The sequence below is a fragment of the Barbus barbus genome (genome assembly GCF_936440315.1).
Source record: "Barbus barbus genome assembly, chromosome: 19".
NCBI classification, from domain to species: Eukaryota; Metazoa; Chordata; class Actinopteri; order Cypriniformes; family Cyprinidae; genus Barbus; species Barbus barbus.
Window position 1 is genome coordinate 1407875 of NC_136747.1, and position 27873 is coordinate 1435747.

Consider the following 27873-nt stretch of genomic DNA (forward strand, 5'->3'; position numbering starts at 1 on the left):
TGTGAGAAACTAGTGATATCCTGCTGCCGCAGATGTGCTGAAGTCATTCAAAGCTAAGGCCTCTATACTTTCTACTAATTTTTCACAGCTGTAACTCTCCAAAATTTTAGTTGTAATCGTCTTTCATGCTACAGTGGTTACTGTTCTCTAATTTTGATCACTGTGTTTTCAACAAACAAACAAAAAACTAAATGTTTTTTTTATAAATGCCTTGGTTATTTTGTCAAACATGTTAGTAGAACAGTAATATACCACAGCTGATATTTATTTAAAGGAATATAAAGCAATAAACTACTGATTAGATATTGATTTGTGTTTTCACTTAAGGTTCCTAAAGTTCACCCCATTCACACTTACGTGGCACTTTACAAGTTCCTCCCGCAAGAGCAAAAAGATTTAGAATTACAGTAAGTAACCGTGTTTGTGTGTGTGTGTGTGTGTGAGAGAGAGAGAGGTGTGCGTGTGTGAGAGAGAGAGCGAGAGAGAGAGAGAATATATGTCTGTGTTTAAGTGTATTATTAACACATTCACATATTCACAGCACACAGATGATTTTGAAACATCACATTTGGCTTTTCTCTCTGTTTTAATCTCAGTCCTGGTGACAGAGTTATGGTGATTGATGACTCTAATGAAGAATGGTGGAAGGTGGGTATTTATCTTCAAAGAGCTCTATATTCTCAGCAGCATAGTATGTTTTTAATGGATCATGCCTGAAGACTCCAGACAGGTAAAAAAGGTGGGGGAGAGGGATTGTGAGAAGGAGGGGGAGATCAACTCTTCTACAGTGAAAAATATATACTAAAATGTATCTGAAATACATGTATATTGTGCTAAGTATACAACACCAAATACATTTACATATCTATGTTTACATATCTATGTTCTTAATAAAAAATACACTGCAATTGTACATTTGGTATTCTAAACTGGATCTAATTTTGTACTTAATGTGCTTTAATTGGGCAGAGTCCAACTAAAGGTATGCTGAAGTATGTTTGATTGCGCTAAAGTGGAACTATTGCAAGCATACTTCAGGTACACTTTAAATACCTTGCATTTAAAGACTGATGTTATACAGATATCATACAGTCCTTATTAAAAGTGATATTAAACACATTTTAGGCATAATATTAAGAAATATGCATTGTGCAATAAAGAAATACTCAAAATAAAGCTTGCATTATTATTGAATTATAATTTTATATATTTAGTGATATGTCAATAAATATGTTAATGGCTTTGAGGTATACTTAGCATTAAATGTATTTCAAATAAATTTTACTCTGGTAAAGATACTCATTAATGTTCTTTACATCTTTTTAGGTGGAAAAATTTAAATCAGCAGTTGAACATTCTGGAAAATTCTGATATTAAAATATTTTGAACTTTTGACAGCAATATGGTTAGCAAAGCAGTGCTGTACTTATAAACAGTTTTATTAGTCATTTTATGGAGGTAGTATGAAAAGAAAATGCCATCAATAAATTCTGAAGTTGGTTCTGTTCAGAGAAACATTCATTTTGCCAACTGTGGAGGCATCCTCTTTTCAAGGGTCTTTCATACAAATTTCGGTAACACTTTAGTTAAGGGTACACAAATTACCATGAATTCATGCATAAATTCATGCATGAATTATGCGTTACTTCATGCATTAATATCTCATGAATTATCAGGAACTAACAAGAATTCAAAGTATTTCTATCATGACTTCATGGACGAACAACACATTAATTAAGACATTAACTAAGATGGTACATCACCATGATTTATGATTTATTACGCATGATCATGATGTTTTCTTTGTTCACAAAAAAAAAAGGCATTTACTATCCACTGTGGATAAATCTATACTTTTGGTACATGAATCATCTTGAATTCATGCTGAAGGAGTGGATGCCGATCTACCATACCCTTCACAATAATATTATTTCATTATTTCTTGTGTGTTTATTAATCAAGTTATTGATCAGTATTTAACCTCCTAGATTATTTGATGATTGACTTGGTTCCATACTGAAGTCTATTCTGTTCATAGGGTCACAGTGCCATGATTAGGTCAGGGTGGCCTCCCATCTACATGAGCAACAGTGATTGGGCCAACTGGGACATTTATGTGTTCTGCTGTTCTATGATATTGTTTGCAACTTGCTTACTGAGCAATTTAGCAATAATATGTAAGTGCTGTGACAATTCTTGGTTAGTCTAACACAGTACACGTAGAATACATAATAAACAGAAAACAAGTAGTTAGAATAAATAATAGAATAGAGAGTGCAAGTGTTCAAGAGGGTCAAGCTTTTTAAGTAAATAAATGAAAATAAATAAAAAAGAAAACAAGTAGATAAAATAGAAATAGAAAAGAGTGTGCTAGTGTTAGAGGGTCAAGTGTAGATGGAAGAGATGTGTTTTTAGCCATTTCGTGAAGATGACTAAGGATTTAGCTGTTCGGATTGAGTTAGGTAGGTCATTCCACCAGGAGGGAACAATTAATGTAAAAGTCCATGAAAGTTATGTTGTGCTTCACTTGCAAAACTCAAGCTTCTAAGTCTGAAGTAGTGAATTTAGGTAAAGTGGAGCAGAGCCAATGGTTGTTTTGTAGGCAAACATAAATGCCTTGAATTTTATGCGAGCAGGTACTGGTAGCCAATGCAAATTGATGAACAATTTGCAAATTGTCTCTGAAATTTATTATGGTTGATGCGCCTAGCCGAATGGTGAAATTGCAATGAAGTGATGAGTTTGCTGAAACCACCATCAGCATAGCAGTGATATGAAAAGTCATGTTTCTCAATGACACAACCTAGTGATGCCATGTAGACAGAGAAGAGAAGTGGTCCAAAAACTGAGCCCTGATGCATCCTGGTAGCTCGTGACTTGGACACCTCATGTTCACCTGATAAAATGTATTATTTTATTATTTTATTAAAATAAAATGGGGGCTGCCGTTCCAGTTTTATGTGGGCTGTTGTAATTGCTGTGTACATGCACTTATGTCAGTGTTGCAGTACTAGAGACCAAACACTATATGTGCCCTGTGGAGGTTTACATGACACTGATGTCATTCAGTGTCATGTAACCTGGACCCGGACTCAAATAAGCTGGTCTTGATGACAACACATTTATGCCACCTCTGAGAGCATCTGAGCATTTACATTTACACTTACACATTTAGCTGACGCTTTTATCCAAAGCGACTTACAATTGCTATATGTGTCAGAGGTCGCACGCCTCTGGAGCAACTAAGGGTTAAGTGTCTTACTCAGGGACACATTGGTGTCTCACAGTGGATTCGAACCCGGGTCTCTCACACCAAAGGCATGTGTCTTATCCACTGCGCCATCACCACCCCAGCATTTGTGCAAATACATCTAAATGCCACTTCAGATGCAGCTTCTATGCCACAGAGCTATAGCACTGCATGACTACTATTTGGTTGTATGGATTTGAAAAAGAACTGTGTCACATGTATGTTATATGTATTGTTTGAATTCTGTCTTCAGTGCCTTGCTTGACCTAGTTTGCCAGTAAGTGTGATAATTGTATTCAGTTCACCTGCTATGAAGGTCTATTAATAAGCATTTAATCTTCATTTGGTTTAGTATTTATAGTCCCGTGTTCAGTGTCCTGTCTAACATTGTGTTTTGGATGTGTTGCTAACCTGTTTCTCTGTATTCCTTGTTTAAGTTTGATTAAAGACTATTTTCTGTTTATTTCATCTTCTTGAGCTCTAATTAGCAACATTCAGTTACAGAAGACAGGACCCAAAACAGTGTTTTATTTTGAGGTGTTTTCTTTTGTTTGTTTTGTTGTTGTTGTTGTTCCTTCCATCACCATGGACCTTCCTGCAGTCCAGTTATTGTGCCTGGAGCAGAGGGACCGCTCCCTGGAAATCCACACCAGGCACCTCATCAACTGGCGAACTGGACACACTACCCGGACCATGGTTCTCAACAAGATGTTGCTGCATGTGTAGAGTGTGTGCTGGTAAACAACAACTAGGCATTCACCATTGGCCTCACTACGACTGGCTCTGGGGGGGTGGTGTCATTGTTTTTTTGGACATTTCAACTTCATGATATCTTACAAGCCAGGCTCAAAAAATTGTAAATCTGACATGCTGTCATGCCACTTTGCTCCCTTGTCTCCTCCTGATACCATCTTGCCTTAAGGCCATGACACACCAAGCCGACGGTCAGCCATCGGCCAACGTCGGGCCAACAGCGAGTGATGGTCAGGCTAGTTTGTTTGGTGTGTTCCACTCTTCGGCTCTTGTCAGGCTCACGTTGGTGGCAGTTTGCCCGATTCACAACATGTTGAATCGGCGTCGGGGACGTCGGGACTGTCCGCGAGAGGGAGAACTAAGCGAGAAATAAAGCGAAAGTGATGACAACATGCATGTAAATGAAGGCGGTACAGACAGAAGGCTGTTTAAATGTTGCGTGATCTTTCCCAATCATTCTAATACACAAACGTATTCAACAACATCAGCTTTCGTCACCGCTAGTTCTTTGGAGTCGGCTTGGTGTGTGGGTCGTGTGGCCTTTAGCTTTGGCCTTTAGGGTCGTGTGGTGGGGGCGGTCACCTGGGGGATTGAGTCTCACATCAAACAAGCTCTGGCTGAAGTCAAAGTTTCCCAGGGGTGCCTGCTAGGTCTTCTTTTTGTTCCTGTGTTGATTTGCGCTGCCTTTCTCCAGTGGGGTCATGCCTCCAGACTCACGTGCCACCCGGGTGTGAGGATTTGGTGGCCTGCCGTGGCAACATCTGTTGGTTTGTGAGTGCATGCTCAGTCTGTGCTCAAAATAAATTATCTACCTTCCACTGATCTGGACTGGTCTCCCCTATTTATGAGTTTCCTGGGTTACCAACCTCCTCTATTTCCTTCCCAGGGCAATGAAGGGTGTTCCCATGGTCCAGGCTTTTATTCAGTGATTTTATTCAGGCTTTTATTCATCGTAACTTCACCTGTCTCTCCTTGTTGCTTAATTTCTCCACTGTGTTTGCTACTTTGTGATTAGATCTTAGTGGACTAACACAAACAAACTATCCTACACCTTCAGATAAAGATGGTAGAACAATGGCCAGACACCTCTTAGAGGCCACAAAGAAGACCTCTGATACCATGCAGGACTTCTCATTGGTCCACATGCAGTTTCTACCCTTCACCCACCTAGAGACTAATTCCTAAGGTTCTCCAGTGGTTCAAGTCTTACCTTGCAGGTACGTCCTTCAGGGTGTCTTGGAGGGGTGAGGTTTCTAAGTAACAACTTCTTGCCTCTGGGGTTCCTCACGGCTCAGAGCTTGGACCACTTCTCTTTTCCATCTACATCTCATCACTGCAATGCTGATGATACTCAACTCTACTTCTCATTCCAACCAGATGATCCGACGATGACTGTTCACATGGCAGCCTGTCTGACAGATATTTCTGGCAGCTAGGTTCATCAACCATACCTCCTTCCAGGACAGCAAGGAACCTTGGTGTTGCGATTGATGATCAGTGAAGCTTCACAAACCATATTACTACAATGGCCAAGTCCTGCAGATTTGACTTATACAACATTAAGAGATTAGACCCTTCCTATCAGAGCAGGCTGCACAACTGCTTGTCCAAGCGTTGCTTACGTTCAGAATGTGCCTGTTGTCTACTGAACATAAACAATGCTGATTACATTCTGGGGTACACTCCAAAATGGCGTAAGACGGTAACTCTGGGTGAATAATTGCTGAATAAATTGTTATTATTGTTTTCTTTGCGCACAAAAAGTATTCTCGTAGCTTCATAAAATTACAGGTGAACCCCTGATATCACATGGACTATCATACCGATGTCCTTGCTACGTTTCTGTGCGTTGATCGTGGTAATATCATTGCTGTCTATGGAGGGTCAGAGAGCTCTCAGATTCCATCAAAAATATCTTAATTTGTGTTCCAAAGATGAACGAATTTCAGAAGATGAATGGTTTCCGAAGATGAATGGTCTTACGGGTTTGAAACGACATGAGGGTGAGTAATTAATGACAGAATTTTCATTTTTGGGTGAACTATACCTTCAACACTGAAAAATATTTGGTTTGTTTGTTTGATGCATAATAAGGTGGTCTAATCTATTTCTGGTGGTGGAGCTTGTTTGCCTCTCCGGACTGTCTAACCACATTGACCATCTGCCTGTCATTGACTGTGAGCTTGGATTTCCCTGTTGGTGCTTTGCAATTAAATCTTCAGCTGATCCCGTCCAGTTCTAGTGACTCTAGTTCTGTTCAGTGCCTTAGCCCTTCCTGCCTGATTCCTTATCACATCTTCTTCCTCTTTTTCTTCTTCATTGATCCCTCCAGCACTGCCTTTATCTATATTCCCCCTGGCTCTACCTTTGCCTTTGAACCTTCAGGCTTTTGGCAGCACCTGGGCCCTCCAGCCCTTTGCATCCACTGGGGTCCTCAATCCCTGTGGCCCCACCTTTGTCCTCATTCCCACCAGCTCCACCTTGGTCTTCTGAGCCTGCGGCTTTGCCCTGGCTCAGCCCTAGGAAGTTTAAAATATTAGTACTTGTTCTCACACACTCCCATCGTTTCACTTCAGAAGAGGTTCATTCATCCACTGGGATGGATCACTGTTGTGTTAATTTTGCATGGTTTCTGAAGTGTCAGCTTTGAGGGACCCATACACTTGTATTTTATGGATTCCTGCCAGAACAGGATCCGGGACCTCTCAGTTTTTGAGTGTCTGTGTTTCAGATCCACTATCTCTTGTCAGAAGTGGTGTTATAGCATGGCACCAAGCCACGTCTTTACCAGTTAAACACAATTTTCTATGAGTGCATGCACACCAGCGGTGCCACTTGTCATCAGAGGTGGACAGAGGCATCAGCGGTGAATGAAGTACATTTACTTGAGCATTGTACTTAAGTACACTTTTTGAGTATCTATACTTTATGTGAGTATTATTTTTTCTGAAAACTTATGACTTTTACTTCACTACATATCATACTTTTCACTCCACTACATTTCTATCAAAGTCCTCAAAGTAGAACATCGTTCCTATGTAGCAGCTTTAAAAATCAGTGGGTGTTTTTTGTCTCTAAAACATGACACTTTTGTTCAGATAGTCTATCAGTAATCACTCTTGTAGGGTTATGGGGAGTGATTTCCTAGCATTTTTTGAACACTGGCTAGTTGCAAATGTGATATTTATTTACAACAGTTTAATAAGACTATTAATATTGTGGTGTATATTAGACTACAATTTAAGTATATTATATTGTTTGATTTTGCAAAACTGTGTAAATGAAAATATTAACTACAAAGCCACAGAAGAACGGTTGCGTGTAGAGGGCATTTTTGAATGTTTGTTTTGATGTCAAATTAATATTGCTGTTTTGCTAAAGATATTTTAGAATGTTAAAAACCAATATAAATTAAGTTAACAAAATTATATATACAGTATAGGGAGTAAAGCAATATTGTAATGCATTACTTTTAGGGAAAGTTACTTTGAAGCCCTACATCCTACTAACTTGACAAGTTGACATATACTTGCAAAGTTAATTCTAGTCAGAACAATGTCTGCAAAATTAGAACTAATTAGAACAAAAACAAAATTAGAACTATAAAGGAAGATTAGACTGTGATTTCCCTCCAAATGAGTACTAGCTTATGGAATAATTATGTTTGTGTGTGTGTACAGGGAAAATGTGGTGATAGAGTTGGATTATTCCCAGCTAATTTTGTGCAGCGAGTGCGTCCAGGTGAACGTGTCTGGAAGGTGACGCAAAATGTCCATGGCAACAAAGACCTAGGCCATCTGACTGTTAAAGAGGCTCAGGTAACACACACACACACACACACACACACACTGCTTATTAATAGTTAGTAAGGTAGTTCTTAAGTTTAGGTATGTGGTGTGGTTAAGGGATCTAAAATATGGTCACGCAGAATAAGGCATTCATTTGTGCTTTATAATCACTAATAAACAGCCAAAATGCTAGTAATATGCATGCTGATAAGCAAATAGTTAATAGTGGGAATTGTACCTTAATTATATAAAGTGTAACCGTATATACAGTACTGTGCAAAAGTCTTAAGCCACTAATATTTTCGCTAGCTAAAAAATGGTTTAAAGTCATTTATTTTTATCTTTTGCAGTAGTGTGTCAGTAGGAAATATCAGTTTACATTTCCAAACATTCATTTTGCCATTTTGCCAGTGAAATTTTTGTTTGCACAAGGAGTCTGACAACAGCTAGTGCTCCCCACAGAGATTTGATCTGATCATCATCCAGTCTGTCTGGAATGACATGAAGAAACAGGAAGAAAAAACGAGACAGACTAAAGCCCAGCTCACACTGTGTGATTTTGGCCACGATTTGGTCGTCTGAGACAAATTTAGAAAATCCTAGAAAATTTCTATAATGCTAGGCTAAAATCCGTAGTCTTCGATCGCTGGTTTGACATATTCAATGGCAGCCGATTTATAGGCTGTTGGCACACATTCCTACAGTGTGACAGCTCCTACGACAAACTCTCAATTTTTCAAGACGACAAGCCATGATCAGAATTAATGCTACAGATTTCTTCTAACCCCTATAAACTCCGGCGCTCCCATCCCCCACTCACGAAATTCATATATGTTGCCTTTACTCTGATAAACACCGCTGTGCTGCTGTTTTCATGCGGGTGTGTAGTGCTGCTTACACTATTCTTCTTAAAGAAATACTTTTCATGATAGCCAACCTTTCAGTCTCACGTGTAATGCAGCTCGCAGTCACTGAACATGTATGGGTTCATAATGTAAAACTCCGGACAAGTTTTCTTGCACGTATCAGTTTTTAACATGTCTTGACTGTCGCTCAGTCTGACATTAATGACAACTGAGATCCCACAGTGTGACATGATCATCATGTACAGGCTGACAAGTAACAATTGTAAAGGACTATTAAAAATGACACAGTGTGTGCCCAGCTTAAAACCAGAGGAACTGTGGCAAAGTCTCCAAGATGCTTCAAGAGACCTACCTTCAAAGCTACATTACTGTTTAAAGTTTTAGGCACTTGTGTACAAATGCTGTAAAATGAGTATTCTGTCAAAAATAATGTCATAAATAGATTTTATTTATCAATTAACTTCTGTTAACTAAATGAAATCAACATTTGGTGTGACTATCCTTTGCGTTTAAAGCAGCTTTTGTCCTCTGTACACTTGCGCATAGTTTTTCAGGTAGCTATCACAGTTCTTCTGGATTTATTATGTCTTAGTTATGTTTCAACGGGCAGTCGTTGAAGATAGACTGTTAGGGCAGTCGTGGCCTAATGGTTAGAGAGTCGGACTCGTAACCCAAAGGTTGCGAGTTCAAGTCTCAGGTCCGGTGGGGGGAGTGAATGTACTGTGCTCTCTTCCACCTTTAATACCACGACTGAGGTGTGACCCTTGAGCAAGGCACCAAACCCCCAACTGCCCACTGGGCACCGCAGCATTGCCTGCCCACTGCTCTGGGTGTGTGTTCACTGCTGTGTGCACTTAGGATGGATTAAATGCAGAGCACAAATTCTGAGTGTGGGTTACCATGCTTGGCCATATGTCACTTCACTTTCTTTCTTCATGTCATGGATGTGGAGGTCCTGATCTGGTGTGGTTACACGTGGCCTGCGGTTGTGAGGCCGGTTGGATGTACTGCCAAATTCTCTGAAGCACCTTTGGAGACGGCTTATGGTAGAGAAATTAACATTCAATTCACGGGCAACAGCTCTGGTGGACATTCCTGCAGTCAGCATGCCAATTGCACGCTCCCTCAAAACTTGCGACATCTGTGGCATTGTGATAAAACTGCACATTTGAGAGTGGCCTTTTATTGTGGCCAGCCTAAGGCACACCTGTGCAATAATCATGCTGTCTAATCAGCATCTTGATATGCCACACCTGTGAGGTGGATGGATTAGCTCGGCAAAGGAGAAGTGCTCACTAACACAGATTTAGACAGATTTGTGAACAATATTTGAGAGAAATAGGCCTTTTGTGTACATAAAAAAGTCTTAGATCTTTGAGTTCAGCTCATGAAAAATGGGGGCAAAAACAAAAGTGTTGCATTTATAATTTTGTTCAGTGTATGTGTATATATATATATATATATATATATATATATATATATATATATATATATATATACTCACTGGCCACTTTATTAGATACACCTTGCTAGTACTGGGTTGGACCCCCTTTTGCCTTCAGAACTGCCTTAATTCTTCATGGCATAGATTCAACAAGGTGTTGGAAACATTCCTCAGAGATTTTGGTCCATATTGACATGATAGCATCACGCAGTTGCTGCAGATTTGTCGGCTGCACATCCATGATGTGAATCTCCCGTTCCACCACATCCCAAAGGTGCTCTATTGGATTGAGATCTGGTGACTGTGGAGGCCATTTGAGTAAAGTGAACTCATTGTCATGTTCAAGAAACCAGTCCGAGATGATTTGAGTTTTGTGACATGGTGCATTATCCTGCTGGAAGTAGCCATCAGAAGATGGGTACACTGTAGTCATAAAGGGATGGACATGGTCAGCAACAATACTCAGGTAGGCTGTGGCGTTTAAACGATGCTCAGTTGGTACCAGTGAGTGTATATCTATTTAAGTAAGGGCTTCAGTTTATTTTACTGTTGTTCTTTTCATCTTCATACCACATTTCTTTTTGTCATAGATTTGTGTGGGGAAAAATGAAGAAACTGATGGCTTTCTAAAGCTAAGCAGTGGTAAGAAGAGAGGTCTGGTCCCGACTGATTCACTGGAGGAGATATAACAGCTGATTGAGTTGAACAACGTCATAAACAACATTTATGATACAGCAATACCATTTACCACATAAACCTTTTGTATTATGTCAAATGTATACACAAATATTAGCTGCATTAAAGAGCCATGGTTTGTTCAATCTGATTGATCCTCATAATTTATGCTTCTCTACCATCATGTTCCTGTTTCTTTGTTTTTTGGGAAAATAAATGTATTCCTGTTATTCAGGGAAAGTGATATGTTGTTGGCATATATAATTCCTAGTGAAGTGGAACAGAAATTTAACAACTCCTGGAGAAGATTAAGGGTTAATCTGAAAAATAGGACTATTCTGCTTTTTCAAAACAAAAACAATACAACTTCCATTAGAATACTAACAATAAATACATTAATAATGGTTTTAATTAATATAAATGATAATAAATAATATTTTGAACAGGGCAAGTCTCAGTTTTGTTCTTATCCATCAAACACAAACTTCCACAATATCTTAAGAACGTGGACTTCAGTTCCTTTACCATGGAAAAATACTAAAAGAAAGCGGCAGATAATATTTTAGGTTTTGTAAGATTTATAATGAACACATACACCTTTCAAAGAAAGGCAAAGGGTTGGTTTTCCATATAAAACACAAACACCTATTTTAATGTGCTTGATTATCTATTACCTATACTGTGCGTGTGTGTGTGGGGGGGGGGCAGACTGAGCTGAACCGATTGTCTTTTATAGGAGGTATCAATAAGTGCCTTCGCTGCATAGAAGACCTTTAAGCACCAGCTTTGAAACAATTACTATTACTTGCCTGTAAGAAAGCTATGAACTAATATACTTGTATAAAATTAGATTTTTGCCCTCTTTTAAAAGGGGTATGTGTTCATACAATAATTAAAAAAGTGTATGTCTGTTCCATGTAATATACTGTATACCTATTAAAGCATTTTAATGTTCAAATATTCTGTATTTTATTACACAGACTAAATGAGTTGCTTGCTGTTTTATAAGATGTGGTTATAAACCATGGCTTGTTTAGCAAAACAAATAAATATTAATGGAACTCTACACTGACTAAAAGGATTTTTTTTTTCCAGATCATTTCAAAAATGGCCTTCATTTCTTATAAACCAATGAATATAGACTTCAACCTATTTTACACTATCACTGCTGTACATCTATTTTTACCTGCCCTCATTCTGACAGACATTATGTGCGTATGTGTGTGTATTTAGTAATCAGTACACTAAAGTAGGACAGTTTTCAGAGATGACGAAATGTGCCTAACAGTAGAGTGCATGAGAACATTTTCTTTTAGTTATTTCTGGCATACAGCACACTGTTAGCAATTGATGTAATTTTTACAATACATTTTACAACAATGCATTGTATTCATGTTTTTACTGTAAATGCAAATGCATGATGGGAAACGTACGGACAGTCCTGTAATATAATTGTAACTACACAGTAGAAGCATTACACTGTAAAAATTGCTGTAAAAAATGTAAAGAAATGGCCATTACAACAGTAAAATCCTATAGAAGACAATGCATTCTGGGTAATATTTGTTGTTTTCGAGAAAGTATCCTTCTGCCGTCCTGTGAAGTAACAGCACTCAGACACTGTTTCAAATCACACCCTACACCCTTATTCACTATTCCCTACATGAGTTTACTAATATAGTCCACCTCACTGAGAAAATGAAAACTAATGAGTGATTTCAGCTGATGTTAACAAGCAGAATCACTGAAGAAAAGAGCAAGAAATGAAACTACAACTGACAAACAGCCACAGCCTTAGAGGAAATCAACTGAATGGATGATTAGACAACTCCACAAAGAGCATCACCAGCTTCACGCGTTACAGTCTGACTTTATTTCTGTCATATATCTACAAAAAATATTTGAGAATTAATAGACATTTAGATGCTTTATTGAAAACCTTGCGTTTGACCTCACCATTATGGCAATCAGCGTTTGCTTTAGTTGTGCTCTTGACCCTTGATGATTTAATGCTAGATGATGTTGGCAAAGTGAAACTTTATGAACCAGTGAAACTTTTGATCCCATTGTATCTGGAAAAGGTTCGTGTTGTAGCCACCTTGTGGTAATAAACACGAATAACACCTTCCAAAGTGCTGTGTTCTGTTACAGCTGCTACTTTCACATCCGGTTTTACAACTGATTCTTTGTGTTAATTTATTGTATAGAAGTAATGGCCATTGTCAAAGTCATTCATTTGTGTCAGTGTACTGCCACTAAAATAATTCAAATAAATCAAACATAAACTCATGAATAAAATCTGTGATCTGTCTATGCTTAGACTGTTATTTCCTTAAGTTCATTCGACCTTAATATATAAATTACAATAAAAGAAAACAATGCTAAAGCATTATAATGTAGCCTAATACAATGTAAAGGAAACAGCGCTGAGGTTCGCTTCGTTTGAACCGGATACTGAAGCAGTCACGTGGTGTTCAGGTGAACGAAGCTTCAGATACAGATTCAGATCAAGCTGTGATACAGTGCTTAAATGTGAAATGTGTTGTTTCTTGATTCAAGCTTCGGAGCTTCCGTGTTGAACGTATCAACACTAATACTATATTTTTTCTGGCTGCTATAACCGTGTTTATATAAACACATTTCTTATACCAAAAAAAAACAAAAAAATTTGTTAGCAAGCGTTTATGAATTATAGGCATCACGAAGCAGCCTGCTTTTATGATCTCATTCAGTGGACAATCTTTAATGATATGGTGTAGTTTTACACTGACTTCATGTTATTTGTTATATGATACTGCAAAATAATGACATGTTTTGGACACACACAGACATCAAGAATCAGCAAATGAATCTCTACAATGGTGAGTCAAAAGCTTAATGCTGCAATGCATGCTGGGTACCAGCACAGGACAAACCTCACCCATAACTCCCAGCATGCATTGCGACATGAATAAATTATGTCACTGAATTGTCCACTTATTTGCTATAACAAATGTGTTTTTAAATATGTTTACAGCAGCCAAAAAAAGTTAATGTTTTAAAGTCAAGGTTGAAGTGCCCAACTAAAGCTAACACTGATCACCATCATGGTAGTGCCCAAAAACAACAAGAATATCAACAATACTTAAATCTCAATTCTCAATAGCACTTCTGTAGACGTCTGACAGAAATGCCATCAGTCTGGTTAGTAATCTGTGAAGCTGGTAATGCTGATTTAGGAGTTGTTTAATCAGATCTTGAGAGACATAATGTCTTCTTTATTTCAGTTGATTTCATCTAAGGCTGTGGCTGAAGTCAGTTGTAGTTCTTGTGTTTCTCTATCATTCAGTGATTCTGCTTGTTAACAGCAGGTGTTCATCACTAATGCACAATCATCACTTAATTAATCAAAGAATTATCTGAATAACTTCAACACCAATTCAGTGATACTTTAACACTTTAAAGATGTAAGCTGAAAAAAAACCCAGCATGAAATGTAATTTACAGCAACAAACTAGAAAAACAATTACTTACTGGCAACCGTGCTGCCAGTAAATTCCTGTAAAGTCAAGGAAAAAACAGCAATTTACCATAAAACGTAACAGTCAGAATAACCAAAGTAAAACACTTTTACTGAAATATTAGTGAAGGTCCACAGAAAACGGTTATGCAAAGTCACGAACTGATAAGGAGAGTAAATATTTAACTAAACTGTATTAATGTGTTTTTGCACAAGAGATATCTGTTAGTTTAATTTAGTTCAAGATTCAAGATTCAAGAGTTTTATTTGTCACATACACAATTATACAGAGTATAACCAGCAGTGAAATGTAAGTCAGGTCTGCTCCAAGGACAGTGCAATTGTATAGACAAATATTAAGAAAAAGAAAAGTAGAAAAAAAATAGATATATTGTGACGAGTCGGCTGCCTCCCCCCTGTCCATCATCACCACCCCGTCCCATATTCGCCGCCCTTCACCAGGCTCCCGACAGGAGTGGGTGTGTGAGAGAGGAGGGGCGCTGAAACAGCCAGGGCTGGCGGCGTATGATGAGGCGCACCTGACGTGAATAGAGCCTCATCACCGCCGCCGTTAAATGCCGAACGCGCCTCTCCTCGAGAGACCGGTCTCTTCCCGTGCATGCACTCTGGTGTCCTCGTGGGTCCAGGAAGGGAGCGTCGAGGAGGACTGCCGCACCCGTTAGGCGGCTGACGGGCTAGGATGCCGGGCCGCCGAATCCCCCAGAAGCGCCGGGATGCCCGAAGATGGACGAAGCCGCGCAAGAGACGCCGCCGCCACTCGATCCCGGCCCCGAGAGGGGAGCGCGTGCGGCCACCGGACTCCGCCCCTTCCCTGGACCCTTCCCTCCTGAACACTGCCCTCCTGCACAGCCCCGCAGCACGACGAGGACACCAGATCCCCGTTTGTTTTGGACACTTTTCCCCCTTTGGACACTTTATTTTGATATATTGTTTAATAAAAACCTCTCCGAGGCTTGACGCCACGCCCACTGTGTCTGTCGTTGGCTCCTCCCGCCACAATATATATAAATATAAATGTGCAGGTCAGTATGCTGTTGACATAAATAGTAATATAAGAGGAATGTGCAAAAACGTTGTACAGGGTATTTAAATAGCAGCATATGAGGTAGAAAAAATTATGAATAGCTTATTGATATAGTGATATTTACATGGAGTCATGTGATGTTATGACCCAGAGTTAGAGTTTAGGAGCCTGATGGCCTGGGGGAAGAAGCTCCTCCTAAGTCTCTCAGTTTTTGCCATCAGGCTACGGAAGCGCTTACCAGTTGGAAGCAAAGTGAATAGATGGTTACCAGGGTGATTAGAGTCCTTGAAGATTTTAACAGCTCTATTTTTGCAGCGTTTGAGGTAGATGTCCTGTAGAGAGGGGAGAGCAGACCCTGAGATGCGCTCAGCTAAGCGCACAACTCTCTGTAGTGCTTTGCAGTCCTGATTGGAGCTGTTTCCATACCACACTGAGATGCACTGAGTCAATACACTTTCTATGGTCCCTGAATAGAAAGTTTTCAGAATTGCTGGCGAGACCCTGAATTTCCTCAGCTGTCGCAGATGGTACAGTCTTTGCCTGGCTTTCTTAACCTGTGTTTGGATGTGTGTAGTCCAAGTCAGGTTCTCGGAGATGTTTACACCGAGGTACTTGAAGCTACTCACCCTCTCCACAGGGGTCCCACTGATCATAAGAGGAGTGTAGGGCTGCTGCTGTCTCTTCCTAAAGTCCATGATCAGCTCTTTAGTTTTGCTCACATTCAGAGAGAGACAGTTGTCCTGGCACCATGATGTGAGTCTCTCTACCTCGTCCAAGTATGCGGTCTCATCATTGTTGGAGATGAGGCCCAGAACCAGAGTACCATCAGCGAATTTGATAATAGATGTGGAGCTGTGAGAGGACACACAGTCATGTGTGTAGAGAGAGTAGAGCAGGGGACTCAGGACAGGGTGATGGAGTTTGAGGTGAACAGGCCAACTTTCACCACTTGAGGTCTGCCGGTGAGGAAGTCTTGAATCCAGTCACAGAGTGAGGAGTTTAGGCCGAGGTCTGTGAGTTTAGAAGCCAGCTTGATGGGGACTATAGTGTTGAAAGCTGAGCTATAGTCAATGAATAGCAGCCTTACATAATTCCCATTGTTGCTATTGCGGTGGTTTCTGCCCGTATTATGAGGAATCATTATCAGAGTCTTGGGGTTTTGATGCCAGAATTTAGATTTTATTATCAGAGACAATAAAACCGAGAGACCCTGCAGTGAATCTCCCGAATCTGCGTTTGTGCCCTCTTAAATACAGGTTTTCCCCCTAAGGCGTGTTCATTATTGTTTCTAGGAAACAGTCTCCATCTGTTTCCTAGAGCAGACAATAGGCCCCAATTTATGTTACGTTAAAAGAAGAGACCCTATTGTGTCAAAACAGGATGTGCAGCTTTACTTTAAACCATACGTCAGCACATTCCATTCTTCTGCAGGCCTCTACACATGCAGGCAGATACAATTTTATAATAGTAGAATAAGTTGATACATAAATGGCTATATTCACATTGATTACATATGATTAATTTGTATTTTGATTAATAAAACTCTTAATTCCCCCCTCTTTATTCCCCCCTTTGAGACTTACTAAGTCTCACCTTTATTTGTCTTTCCCAGAGTGCAGTTTCATAATTCAGTCTCATCAGTTATTACTACCTAGTGACCAAATTAAGTCACACGGTTTTATCACCAATGACTAGATTATGCAACAGCACTCTGGCGGAGCAACAGGACCAAACCTCTCCCCCACAATTGACTAGGAAGGAGTAAAATATCCTGTCCCCCTAATCTCTCATTTAATATAAAACAATGTTATAAGCATGAGCGTGCAATTGGTTCAGCGCTTGCCTGTGGTTGTCACAGTTATGTATACAACAGATATAAAAATTAAAAACATAACACATATAACATCACACAAACATAGCATAGTTGATCTTCAGCCCAGACATTTTACGCATCGTAGAGGGCCACCCTTGGGCAGAGGTTAGGCTAGCACATTCACCCAGGGTATGGTTCATCTTTATACTTCTTCTTCGTCCTCAGTTGAGGTACTAGAATCTCCATCATTTGACAATGTTTGTGACTTACAATTGGGTGTATAAGCCCAGTCCTGGTAGTGTACATTTTGATTCACTTCAACTTCAATTTCTCATCATCTTAACATCTTAGCATTTCCATTTGCCTAGCTGTGGCTTTGACAACCATTGACCTCAGTATAGGAAGCACACAACAAAACAGTAATCCTCCTATTAATACTGCAACTCCTAAAAACATTCCTAATTTAGCTAACCATGCTCCCCATGCTCCTAACTTTAGATCAAACCAATCCCACATTTTATTATCTGTCCCAACATTTGCTTTAAGTTTTAACCTTTTATTTGATTATTACTTCACTAAAAGCTCCTTTTGGAGCAGTATTATTTTAAACATAACCCATACTTTTCCTTTTTCAGTTAACAAATAATATAAAGCTATTCTATTTTGCTCTGGCAGTCTGCTTGTTGCATCCAATTATTCTTCTAGAAGTTATAAGGCCTCATCAGTGTAATTATTAAATCTTTGCTGATTGTAATATATGTAATTGATCCATTCTGCATTTTTATTTTGCGTAATCCAAACAAATATTGATTCAACCCTGATTTGACTTCATCTCTTGCTTTAAACTCATAAGGTATACCTCTTGGTTGACCAATTGAATCTATATAAACTACAGGGTCTTTTTCATAGGCTCCTTTGGATCTGATTTTCTCTTAATTTGTTTTTTCCTATTCTAGAGAGATGTGGCTCATTTTATGTGTCAGCATAACCCTAGTACATAATCCTGACCATTTTTCTGGTAATGTTGTTAAGAGGCCTTATTCTAATCCACACATGTCTGTCACTGCAATATCGGTGTCATCAAATATAGGTGGTGGGCCTTGTTTTATCATTAAATAGTCATCTTTACAATGTGGTGTTTTCCATATTTTGCGGCATTTTCCTTCAACTTTTCCTACATCAATATGTTCCTTTTTCTCATAACGTTCAAATTCCTGATTTGCCATTAATTGTATTTTTCCTTGTGGCTTTTGTATTTTCTTTTTCCTTACTATTGGCCATTTACGAGTGCGTATGCATTGTAATTCAATTGCTTCTCTGTAGTTTGTTGTATATTGGAGAAACTAGCACCAGTATGGGCATAATGCCATTTTTTGGGTACAGTTTCTAAAAGTATTTATTTATCGCCTCTTTCTATTAAGCATTTACCTCCCAGTTTTATTACATTTATTCCCATTTCACTAGATAGTCCTGGATATTTCTTAAACCAGGGGTTTTCAAACTGTGGGTTGCAGAGTGGTGTTCAAAGTTCGGCTGTAGCTAAATTTGCATTTCAATGATACGCACACACATACTCAGTTTAGTCTAGGGCTGCACGATATACCAACATTAGTTATGAATTGCGATATTGCTTAGTGCGATTTTCAAATCGCAAATGCCGCGATTTAAAACATACTCGCTAAAACAGCGAGGGTCTCAGAGCGATGGTTCACTATTAAGAGGCCCAGTCCGCATTAGGCTATTAATGAGAAGAAACTCACTCACTCCATATAAAGAGTAAGTTGTTTTCGTTCCTTCATATGCATTTGTCTGCCTCCCAATAAAGAAATGGTATGTAAAAAACATTTTACTTGTACGGGGTGAGCGGGGCACAAATGTGGGGTATTTGTAACACTACAAGATTTAAAATATTTCGCTAACATAACAAAATTTTGAAACATTTCCTATTATTTCCTTGCTATATCATTACTAGGCTAGAGAAAAATGTCCCAAAGTTAAAAAATCTTTTGAAGATATCGTTGAACATTTATTTAATCATTGCAAAAGTAAATTTCTGGCTGAAATAAATTTGCCATCTTGGTTTGTTTTAGGCCTATTTAAAAGGAGACACATCTGTTTATTATTTGTACAATTATTTCACAAATATTTTAATCTCCAAACCGTTTTAGATAGTTCTGCTTTGCTTCTTTTTCTTTGCTAAAATAATAAAAAGTGTTGGGCTGTGCTCCGCTCTCCCCTACACACGCACGGACGGATTATATGAGCATTTTCTGTGCTAGAGCAACCCTCTCAGCACGGATTATATTTCATATACTCATCTGTAAATGAAGAAATGAAAACATAAATAGTATTTAGTGAAAATTTACAGTTGTACTATAAAGTAAAATGGATATTTTTCTTAAATACTTAATTTTTTTGCCATAATAAACTTTTAATTAAGATTAAGCTTACCGTAATGTCATTTGTTTTTTGATCTCACATTATTTGGCGGGTCTTGAAATAGATTAGCCTATCCTTGTTTAGGTGGGTCGTGGAATGGAAAAGTTTGAGAACCTCTGTCTCTTAAACCATTCTATTCTACACCGTGAACTGTGTATGAGTATTGGTACAATTTATAAGACTAGTCTTGCTTCAAAGCAAGCTAAGCTTTCCCCTCTTTTAATTTTTTTTTCTGTGTAATTTACCATTTTATACCAATTATTTTCTTCTACCTTTTCCCATAAAACATTTGAATTGCTAATTTTCTTATAACTGATATTATGATTATTATCTACAATATGTCTATTTTATCTAGATTTCTTTTGCTTCCTGTCCAATTCTTATTCATTTTGTATTAAGTAAAAGCCACTGCCAGATACAGATGAGGGTTGAAAAGTCAATTCTTGGCAAGTCTGGGTGCTGTTGTACAGCTTGAGCTTCTAGAATTAGATGCATTAGGCATGTGATGATCATCAGATATCTTTTCTATTTTCTGCTTCTCTGACAAAAGAATGTGAGATCCTTGCTTATCTCTTTTTGAGTTGTCATCAGTTTGCACTTCATCTTATGTCACCGTTCTCTTCTTGTCACTTTTTCCTGAGTTGTCTGCTTGTCGTTTCCTTTTCTTTCCACTTCCTCTTTTCCATTTGTTCCAAAAGAGGATCTATGACTTCTGGAAGTAGCTCTTTTAGTAGTTTAGATTGAATAGGGTCTAACCAGAGGTGGGACCAAGTCATTGTTTTGCAAGTCACAAGTAAGTCTTGAGTCTTTGCATTCAATTCTCGAGTCAAGTCCCAAGTCAAAACAGACAAGTCCCAAGTCAAGTCCCGAGTCAAAATAGGCAAGTCCAAGTCGAGTTGCAAGTCCTCAACTTTTAGCTTCAAGTCTTAAACAAGTCATTAGTGCTTTTTGCCCAAATTAGTGTCTCAGTATTAATTACCAAATTAAATTAATAGTACTTTATATCAGGAAGTCAGGTAGAATATGTTTTACATAGTTTAATTTCATGAGAGATGGGTGCCCTTAGTAAACTTCTCAAGTTCAATTTAGGGATTGTGCCAAAATAGGACAAGCTGTGAAAAAAGAAACAAATAGGCCTAACAGAACAGCAAAGACAACATAATTTCATAGAAATAACAGCTGCAATACTTTGCATGTGTGCATAAGAAGAATATCCTTCTAGGTGTTTTATCTAAGCCAATGAGCCATTATTTGGAACCTCAATGAAACAGATTTAAAAACACGTGAGCAGAAACTCAGAAAGAACTGCTTTGAAAGAACTAAAAGAAACAACTGCTACCATGCTTTACATGTGAGAGAAAACCTGCAATATGGATGCAGACAAACTCAGACAGTCTTTCTAAAATGCCATTCTTTATAACTAAGAGTAACAAAGACAAAATGTTGTACATTAAATGTTAAGTTTATAATATGCATAGTTGATGACGAAGAGTTTTATTAATCAAAATATAAATTAATCAAGTGTAATCAATGTGAATATAGCCATTTATGTATCAAGTTATTCTACTATTATAAAAGTATATCTGCCTGTGTGAGTAGAGGCCTGCAGAAGAATGGAATATGCTGACGTGTGGTTTAAGATAAAGCTGCACATCTGGTTTTGACATGATTGAGGCCTATAATCTGCTCCAGAAAGCAGATGGAGACACAGCTAAAAGAAGATCAACTATGACGTAGGAAATGTATAGAACACACCTTAAAGGAAAAACCTGTATTAAAGGGTATGGAGACACACACTCTCTCGGTTTCATTGTCTCTGATAATAAAATCTAAATTCTGGCATCAAAGCCCCAAGGCTTCAACAGTGATTCTTTAGAGAAGGTGGAAGACACGACATTGATTGCTAAATTTAGGGGCTATGTGCTATACTGACTGATTTTAAACATGTGAATTCAATTATTTATCCTGAAAGAAATAAAAGTGAAATGAGTGCCTGGTGAAGAGGGAGAAAAATTGAGTAGGCTATATTTTATAGTTATATATAGACTACAATTCACAAATCATTTTGTGAAAGACACACTTCTTCAAATTATATTTTAAATGATCATTAGGCCAATTGTCGCTTTTTTTAGCAAAAATGTTTTGCAATGATTAATTTGAAATCTAGCTTAAATCAAGGTTTATCTAATAATTATTTTGCTCCAAACTTTAAAACCTTTAAAAATAAGCAGGTTTACATTTTAACTCATCATTTTGATCCTGGATTTAATATTTGCACCATAACTTTAAACTCAGATTTAAATCTTGATTATGGATTAACTTTAAACTTAATGGAGGTTTCAATAAAATAAAATGCACATGCAATTAAAACAAAAACAGTGGAGATCTGACAAAAAAACAAAACAAAAAAAAAAGCACATGGAGTTGGTAGAGCTAGTTGGGACGCGGATCCGTCACTCATGGTGCACCTCGGTGTCGGACAAACAAAAGAAGTGAGGAAAATGTTTAGCATTTAACAGCAGCGGTCACGGTGAAAATGAGGCCAGCACCAGTGATTCCTCTTGCTTGCTCCGTGTGTCTGCTGGGCGGCGATCAAATGGGCAGGGCAGCGCTTTTAGCTACTAGATGAATCATGTCTTTTTTTTTCTTTTTTTTTATCTCGGTTCTTTTGTTGTAAGTTATGCTTTTACTCCATTAATTTATACTAGTATATACTGTATCCTATACTCTCCTATAGTAGAGAATGAGTGGAATTGTTCCTCAGGAGATCTATAGTGCACTATCTGATGTGATACTGTAGCTGATGGCTGCATGATTACAATTTTATCTCTGATAGAATCGATCTTGGAAGTAAAGTAGCTCATAAAATCATTACTGCTGTGCTCTTGGGAAATGCCAACACCTGTTGATGCTTTATTTTTTGTTAATTTAGTGACTGTATTGAATAAATATCGGGGGCTATGTTTGTTTTCTTCTAGAAGAGACGAAACGTAATCAGATCTAGCAGTTTTTAATGCTTTTCTGTAGGATAGGGTACTTTTCCCCACCAAGCAATGCGAAACACCTCTAGTTTTGTTTTCCTCCATCTGCGCTCCATTTTCCGGGCTGCTCTCTTTAGAGGGCGAGTGTGCTCATTATACCACGGAGTCAGACTCTTTTCTTTGATCTTCCTTAAGTGTAAAGGAGCAACTGTATCTAAAGCGCTAGAAAAGAGAGAGTCCATAGTTTCTGTTACATCAAGTTTTTCTGTGCTGTTGGGTATGCTGAGGAATTGAGATAAATCAGGAAGATTTCGTACAAAGCAGTCTTTTGTGACAAGGATACTTGTAACAAGGAGTAGAATTGACAGTTTTATCTATATGGAGTTTACACAAGACTAGATAATGATCTGAGATATCATCGCTTTGCTGCAGAATTTCAACACCACTAACATCAATTCCATGTGACAGTATTAAATCTAGAGTATGATTTCGACAATGAGTAGGTCCTGAAACGTGTTGTCTAACCCCAATAGAGTTCAGAATGCCTATGAATGCTGATCCTTAAAATTGCCAACAATTAAGACTTTATCTGCAGCCAGTACTAACTCAGATAGAAAATCAGCAAATTCTTTAATAAAGTCTGTGTAGTGGCCTGTATACAGTAGCCAGTACAAACATCACAGGGGATTTATCACTAACACGTGTTTCTCTAGATAATGTTATACGCAGCACCATAACTTCAAACGAGTTATGCTTAAAACCTGTCCTCTGGGAAATACTGAGAATATTGCTATAAATTGTAGCATCACCTCCCCCTTTACCTTTTGGACGTGGCTCATTTTTATAGCAGTAATCTTGGGGGGTGGACTCATTTAAAGTAATGTATTCATCTGGTTTTAGCCATGTTTCTGTCAAACAGAGCAAATCTAGGTTATGATTTTTGATCATTTACAAAAAGTGCTTTTGTAGAAAGGGACCTGATATTCAGTGAGCCAAACTTTATCAATTGTTTCTCTGCATTGCACACATTTTATATTTGTTGAACAATTAAATTCTTTTCATTTGGTTTGGACGTTTTTGGTATTTTCTAGTTCGGGGAACAGACAGTCTCTAGTGTGATATCTAGGTGAAGGAGTCTCTATGTGCTGAGAATTAACGGACTTCTGCGGCATGAGGCGGCAGCTAGCAGACGGTCAATTTAACCAGCCTGTCTGCTTGAATGGATTCAAAACTGAACTTTCCCAGACTTAATGACACTACTGTATTCTATAGAGCTGCTTTCAGTGGAGCAATTTCTGATTTCAACTCTTCATAATGAACTTTATTGAACTGAACAAACACTGAGCTGAATGACGCCAATATATTGTTTTGGTAAAGCTGCTTTACAGCAAAATTTGAAAGCCATTTATATTTATTTTTACTTTCCTGCTTAATACGGTGAAGATGCTTCTGTTGTACAAAGTGCTATAAAAATAAAGGTGGCTTGATTTGAAGCTTGTTTTTTTTCTACAAGGTTTGCATTAATCGCCAAAATAATTTGAGGAAAGCAGAGATTTGTCAGTCTGATGTAGCACCTCCCTTATGTTCCCACCTTTAAGTTTTACACGATGAATTGTCCAAAACAGTTATCCTTTTTAATGTAAAGGTATACTTGCATGAGTATAATAGAAAATGAAGCATTATAAAGGCTTCTAACCGTCTTAGGGTTTTAGCGAACTGCCCAAAAAAAAAAAAAAAAAAAAAAAAACCTTCATATTTCTAGATTGCAATTAATACTTTAGTCGGTTCATGTTTTGGGTGTATTGTTGCATTTACAGTATCATTCACAGCCAATATCAGCAGTCTGTTGATCATATCGAAAAATTTCCCCAAGTTGCAGAACAAATGGTTCAGTGGATTCAGAGTTTGGAAAACGCTTCATTTCTCCCATCACCGTGACAATTCAGCTCCTCGCAGAGTATAAGTCAACTTCCAAATTGAAGTCAAACAGTACTTAAGAACCACAGCCCCAGGGAATATACAAATACGCAGAAGCTAGACTGACCAAACTAAACCCTTTATTTTTCATCATACAGACAAAACTTAAATTCAATTGTTTCTCAAACAATGGTAACCTCAAAAAAAAAAAAAACAATTCTGTACCTCAAGTACTAACACTTAAAACAAAAACATTTCTTTAAACTGAATGCATGTCAGCACAGTATTTATGCACAAAAAAAAAATAAATAAATAACTTAAGTATTCTATTTATCAGCCACCTTAGTTGGATGGATACTGAACAGATCTCGGAGGTTTACTTCAGGATCAACATGGTGTGGAATTTTACGCTCATTAAAGAGGCCCGTCAGATCAGCTTCCAGTTTGGCCCTCGGAGAGATCTTCATGCGTAACGAGAAGAGAGAGCGAAGGTCTTCAACTAGAGGACGCCGATTTCGCCCTTCCAAACGTTTCTGCCAACTCTTGCTGCTCCGCTTATGTGGGTGCTTAATACAAATAACCAGAGAGTTAAAATTAAACTTAAACGCTGTTTTTAAATAAACACAACTTAATAAAAATGTGGTAAAGTACACAATGCTGTTAATCAAGCTCAAGCAGCTTTTAACTGAGACACAACATTTGAAGTGGATTTAAAAAAAATAAAAAATTTAAAAAATGCATTAGTTTCTTAAGGACAACTTTGAAAGGTTTTGATTCACTTCAAATGTTGACTAGTGTGCTTTAAGGGACAGAACTACCTTGAGTTTGGCCACATCAGGTTCATGGCGTAACATGTGGCGGACGCGGCTTTCCTGTTGAAACAGCACAGGTGAGGCAGGGGTTACTAGCACAATCTCACAATCTAAAAACAACAAAGACTACAGATCTACCAATACACAATCTTAAACCAAGTCAAAACTGGAGTTGTGACTTGCAGAATTCAACCTCTGGTTACTTACACTTCAGGTCACTTTGGCTTTAAGAAATAGGATGGTAGAATGGTCTTGTGATATTGTCTATGTTCCACAAATGTACTCACACGCATGGCAAAACTCTTGCTGCAGCCAGGAAAGAAACAGCGATGTGAGAGCAGCTGTAGATGGATTTTTCGGATATGATGCTGCAGGTTGAAGGTGGTGGAAAAGTAAGCCTGGCAGCCTTGACTAGGACAGAGCAAAACCGGCTTCTGTAAGGCATGCGTCCGCTTGTGTCTCCTCAAAGCATCACGCTTCCTGAAGGCTTTTTTACATACCATACAGGGGAATGATGCTGTTGGCAGAAGGAAACGTCTTTACAGATGTTGGGCAAACCATTACTGGCACAAAAAGCACACCACTCACGGAGAACGGAGCAGTTTACATCCAATAAGCAAACAGTTTCACTTGTTTACCTGGGTGACTTGCCATGTGTTTTTGTAAATTCCTCCAGGTGTGCACACTGATAGGGCATTCAGCATGAGGACAGCGATAACCTGAAGAAACAAATACTGGGTGGGTGTTGTGAACTTGTTAGAGGTCATCTCTCAATCAAGCACTTCTGATACTACCCACCATAAAAAAAAAAAAACCTACTGTGTCTTTGATTATGGTTTTGGCCCAACTTTACTCTGATGGCAAAGCAATACTGGGACTTAAACGCATTAAATTGGGTGCGAATTCTGTGAATCAATCTCAACTCCAAAGCATCTAAAAGTTTGTACCTCAAAAGTTAAAGACTCACTCCACTTCCCTGCATTTTACATAGTTTTAAGTTACTAAAACAAGTTCAGTACACAAGGCAGCATTCATGCTAAAATGTGAACTAGTAAAGAGATTTTGGATTAACCCCTGGGTAACAGCTAATGAGCTTAACCACATGGTGGTCAATTGATGGGGTTAAACTGCAGGGGTGTGCAAACTCTGGAGGGCCGGTGTCCTGCAGTTTAGCTCCATCCTTAAACACCTGAAGCAGCTAATCAAGCTCTTACTAGGCATACTACAAGCTTCCATGCAGGTGTGTTGAGGCAAGTTGGAGCTAAACTCTGCAGGACACCAGCCCTCCAGGACAGAGTTTGGACAGCCCAGGGTTAGTGTGTTAATGCCAGGAGATGGAGCGTTTCAGAAATGAATTCTCACCCGAATGTCTCCTATCATGTGCTTTCCGCGCAATGTGAGACTCGAACCTCATTCCACAGCCGCTTTTCAAGCATCTTAAAGCAAAATGGTGAAAATATATAAATTTGTCCTAAGTGGTCAATGTCTCAGAGCATTGGTCATTACAGACACTGTGCAGACGCACCTGAAACTGGATGTACCGTGCGTCGCCAGGTGCAGTTTTAACGCCCGCCGTTTCCTAAACGTCTTTGCGCACTGTGGATCGTTACACTGAGAAAACAGACTCAATGTTGATTTCAAGCATAAAGCGTGTTTGCGCGAGCAGCAAAATGTGGCCAGTAATTGTGTAGTGGGAAAGAAAATAGGAGTCCAACCTTGAAACATTCGCGTTTCTCGCTGTGAGCGAAGCGCGCGTGCCTCTTAAGTTTATCAGCGGTGAAGAAGCTTTTGCCACATGCAGCGGCACTGCACCTGCTCAACGAGAAGCACAAACATTCCCAGATGAACAAAAATGAGGGGAGGGAATGGTTATTCACAGATGTAGAACACCTTTTAAACTAGCCACTTTTCTCCCTCCACCATGCCAGTTCATTTTAAGTAGCCTACAGGCATTTCACATAGAATCTAAATTAATACGAGCACATACACTACAAAGTGTTTAGCCAAGTAGGTAATCGAAATGCATCTAAATAAGTAAGCCTATACGGGTCTCACTACAGTATGTACAATTTTTATTTTTTGCATATTACTTCAAGTTTTTCATCCCGCTGTGTATTAAAGCATGTCGGCTCAGGTGCGATTTACGGGTGAAACTGCGTCCACATTCTGCTTCAACACATTTGTGAGGCCGCTGAAGAACAAAAACAATCTGATCAAACGCAGAAAAGAAAATACACCGAATTTGATAAAAGCGTTTTTTTTTTAAGGACTCACCGCACCGGTATGCACGGTCTCGTGCTCCAGCAGACGCCACTGTCGAGTGAATGTCGCGCCGCAGTCAGTGTAAGCGCAATTAAACAGCTGCAGTCGCGGCACCGCGTCCTCTTTCTTAACCACCAATGCGTTCATCATCTTTAAATGCGTATGCAACTATATCATTGCAGTTTCATTATTATTATTACTTTGCTTCGTTTAATTCACATTAACAGGTAAGAGAGCTACTCGGCGTAGTGAGATATATACACTCCGGCCAGCTGCAGCTGGTTGCGCTAATGATGTTTGGTAATAAAGATAGGTTATTCAATGTAATG

The 27873-nt window shown here is 38.7% G+C and overlaps 2 protein-coding genes across 2 annotated transcripts in view; one reads left to right on the forward strand and one right to left on the reverse strand.

Moving 5' to 3' along the window:
- Window positions 1-11841, forward strand: part of LOC306885362 (SH3 and cysteine-rich domain-containing protein 2-like) — a 28050-nt gene extending 16209 nt beyond the window's left edge. The window contains exons 8-11 of the mRNA XM_079441821.1: window positions 328-407; window positions 597-648; window positions 7684-7821; window positions 10692-11841. Of these exons, the coding sequence (XP_079297947.1) occupies window positions 328-407; window positions 597-648; window positions 7684-7821; window positions 10692-10790 (369 nt within the window). The 3' untranslated portion in view covers window positions 10791-11841. The remainder of the gene's footprint in view (window positions 1-327; window positions 408-596; window positions 649-7683; window positions 7822-10691) is intronic.
- Window positions 11842-24589: 12748 nt separating this feature from the next.
- Window positions 24590-27833, reverse strand: 42sp43 (P43 5S RNA-binding protein). The gene is made up of 9 exons (XM_079441635.1): window positions 27557-27833; window positions 27373-27473; window positions 26998-27094; window positions 26808-26893; window positions 26645-26718; window positions 25921-26001; window positions 25570-25799; window positions 25289-25342; window positions 24590-25036 (listed from the first exon to the last, which is right to left on the reverse strand). The coding sequence occupies exons 1-9, from the start codon at window positions 27692-27694 to the stop codon at window positions 24797-24799; spliced, it is 1101 nt and encodes a 366-aa protein (XP_079297761.1). The 5' UTR covers window positions 27695-27833; the 3' UTR covers window positions 24590-24796.
- Window positions 27834-27873: the final 40 nt, after the last annotated feature.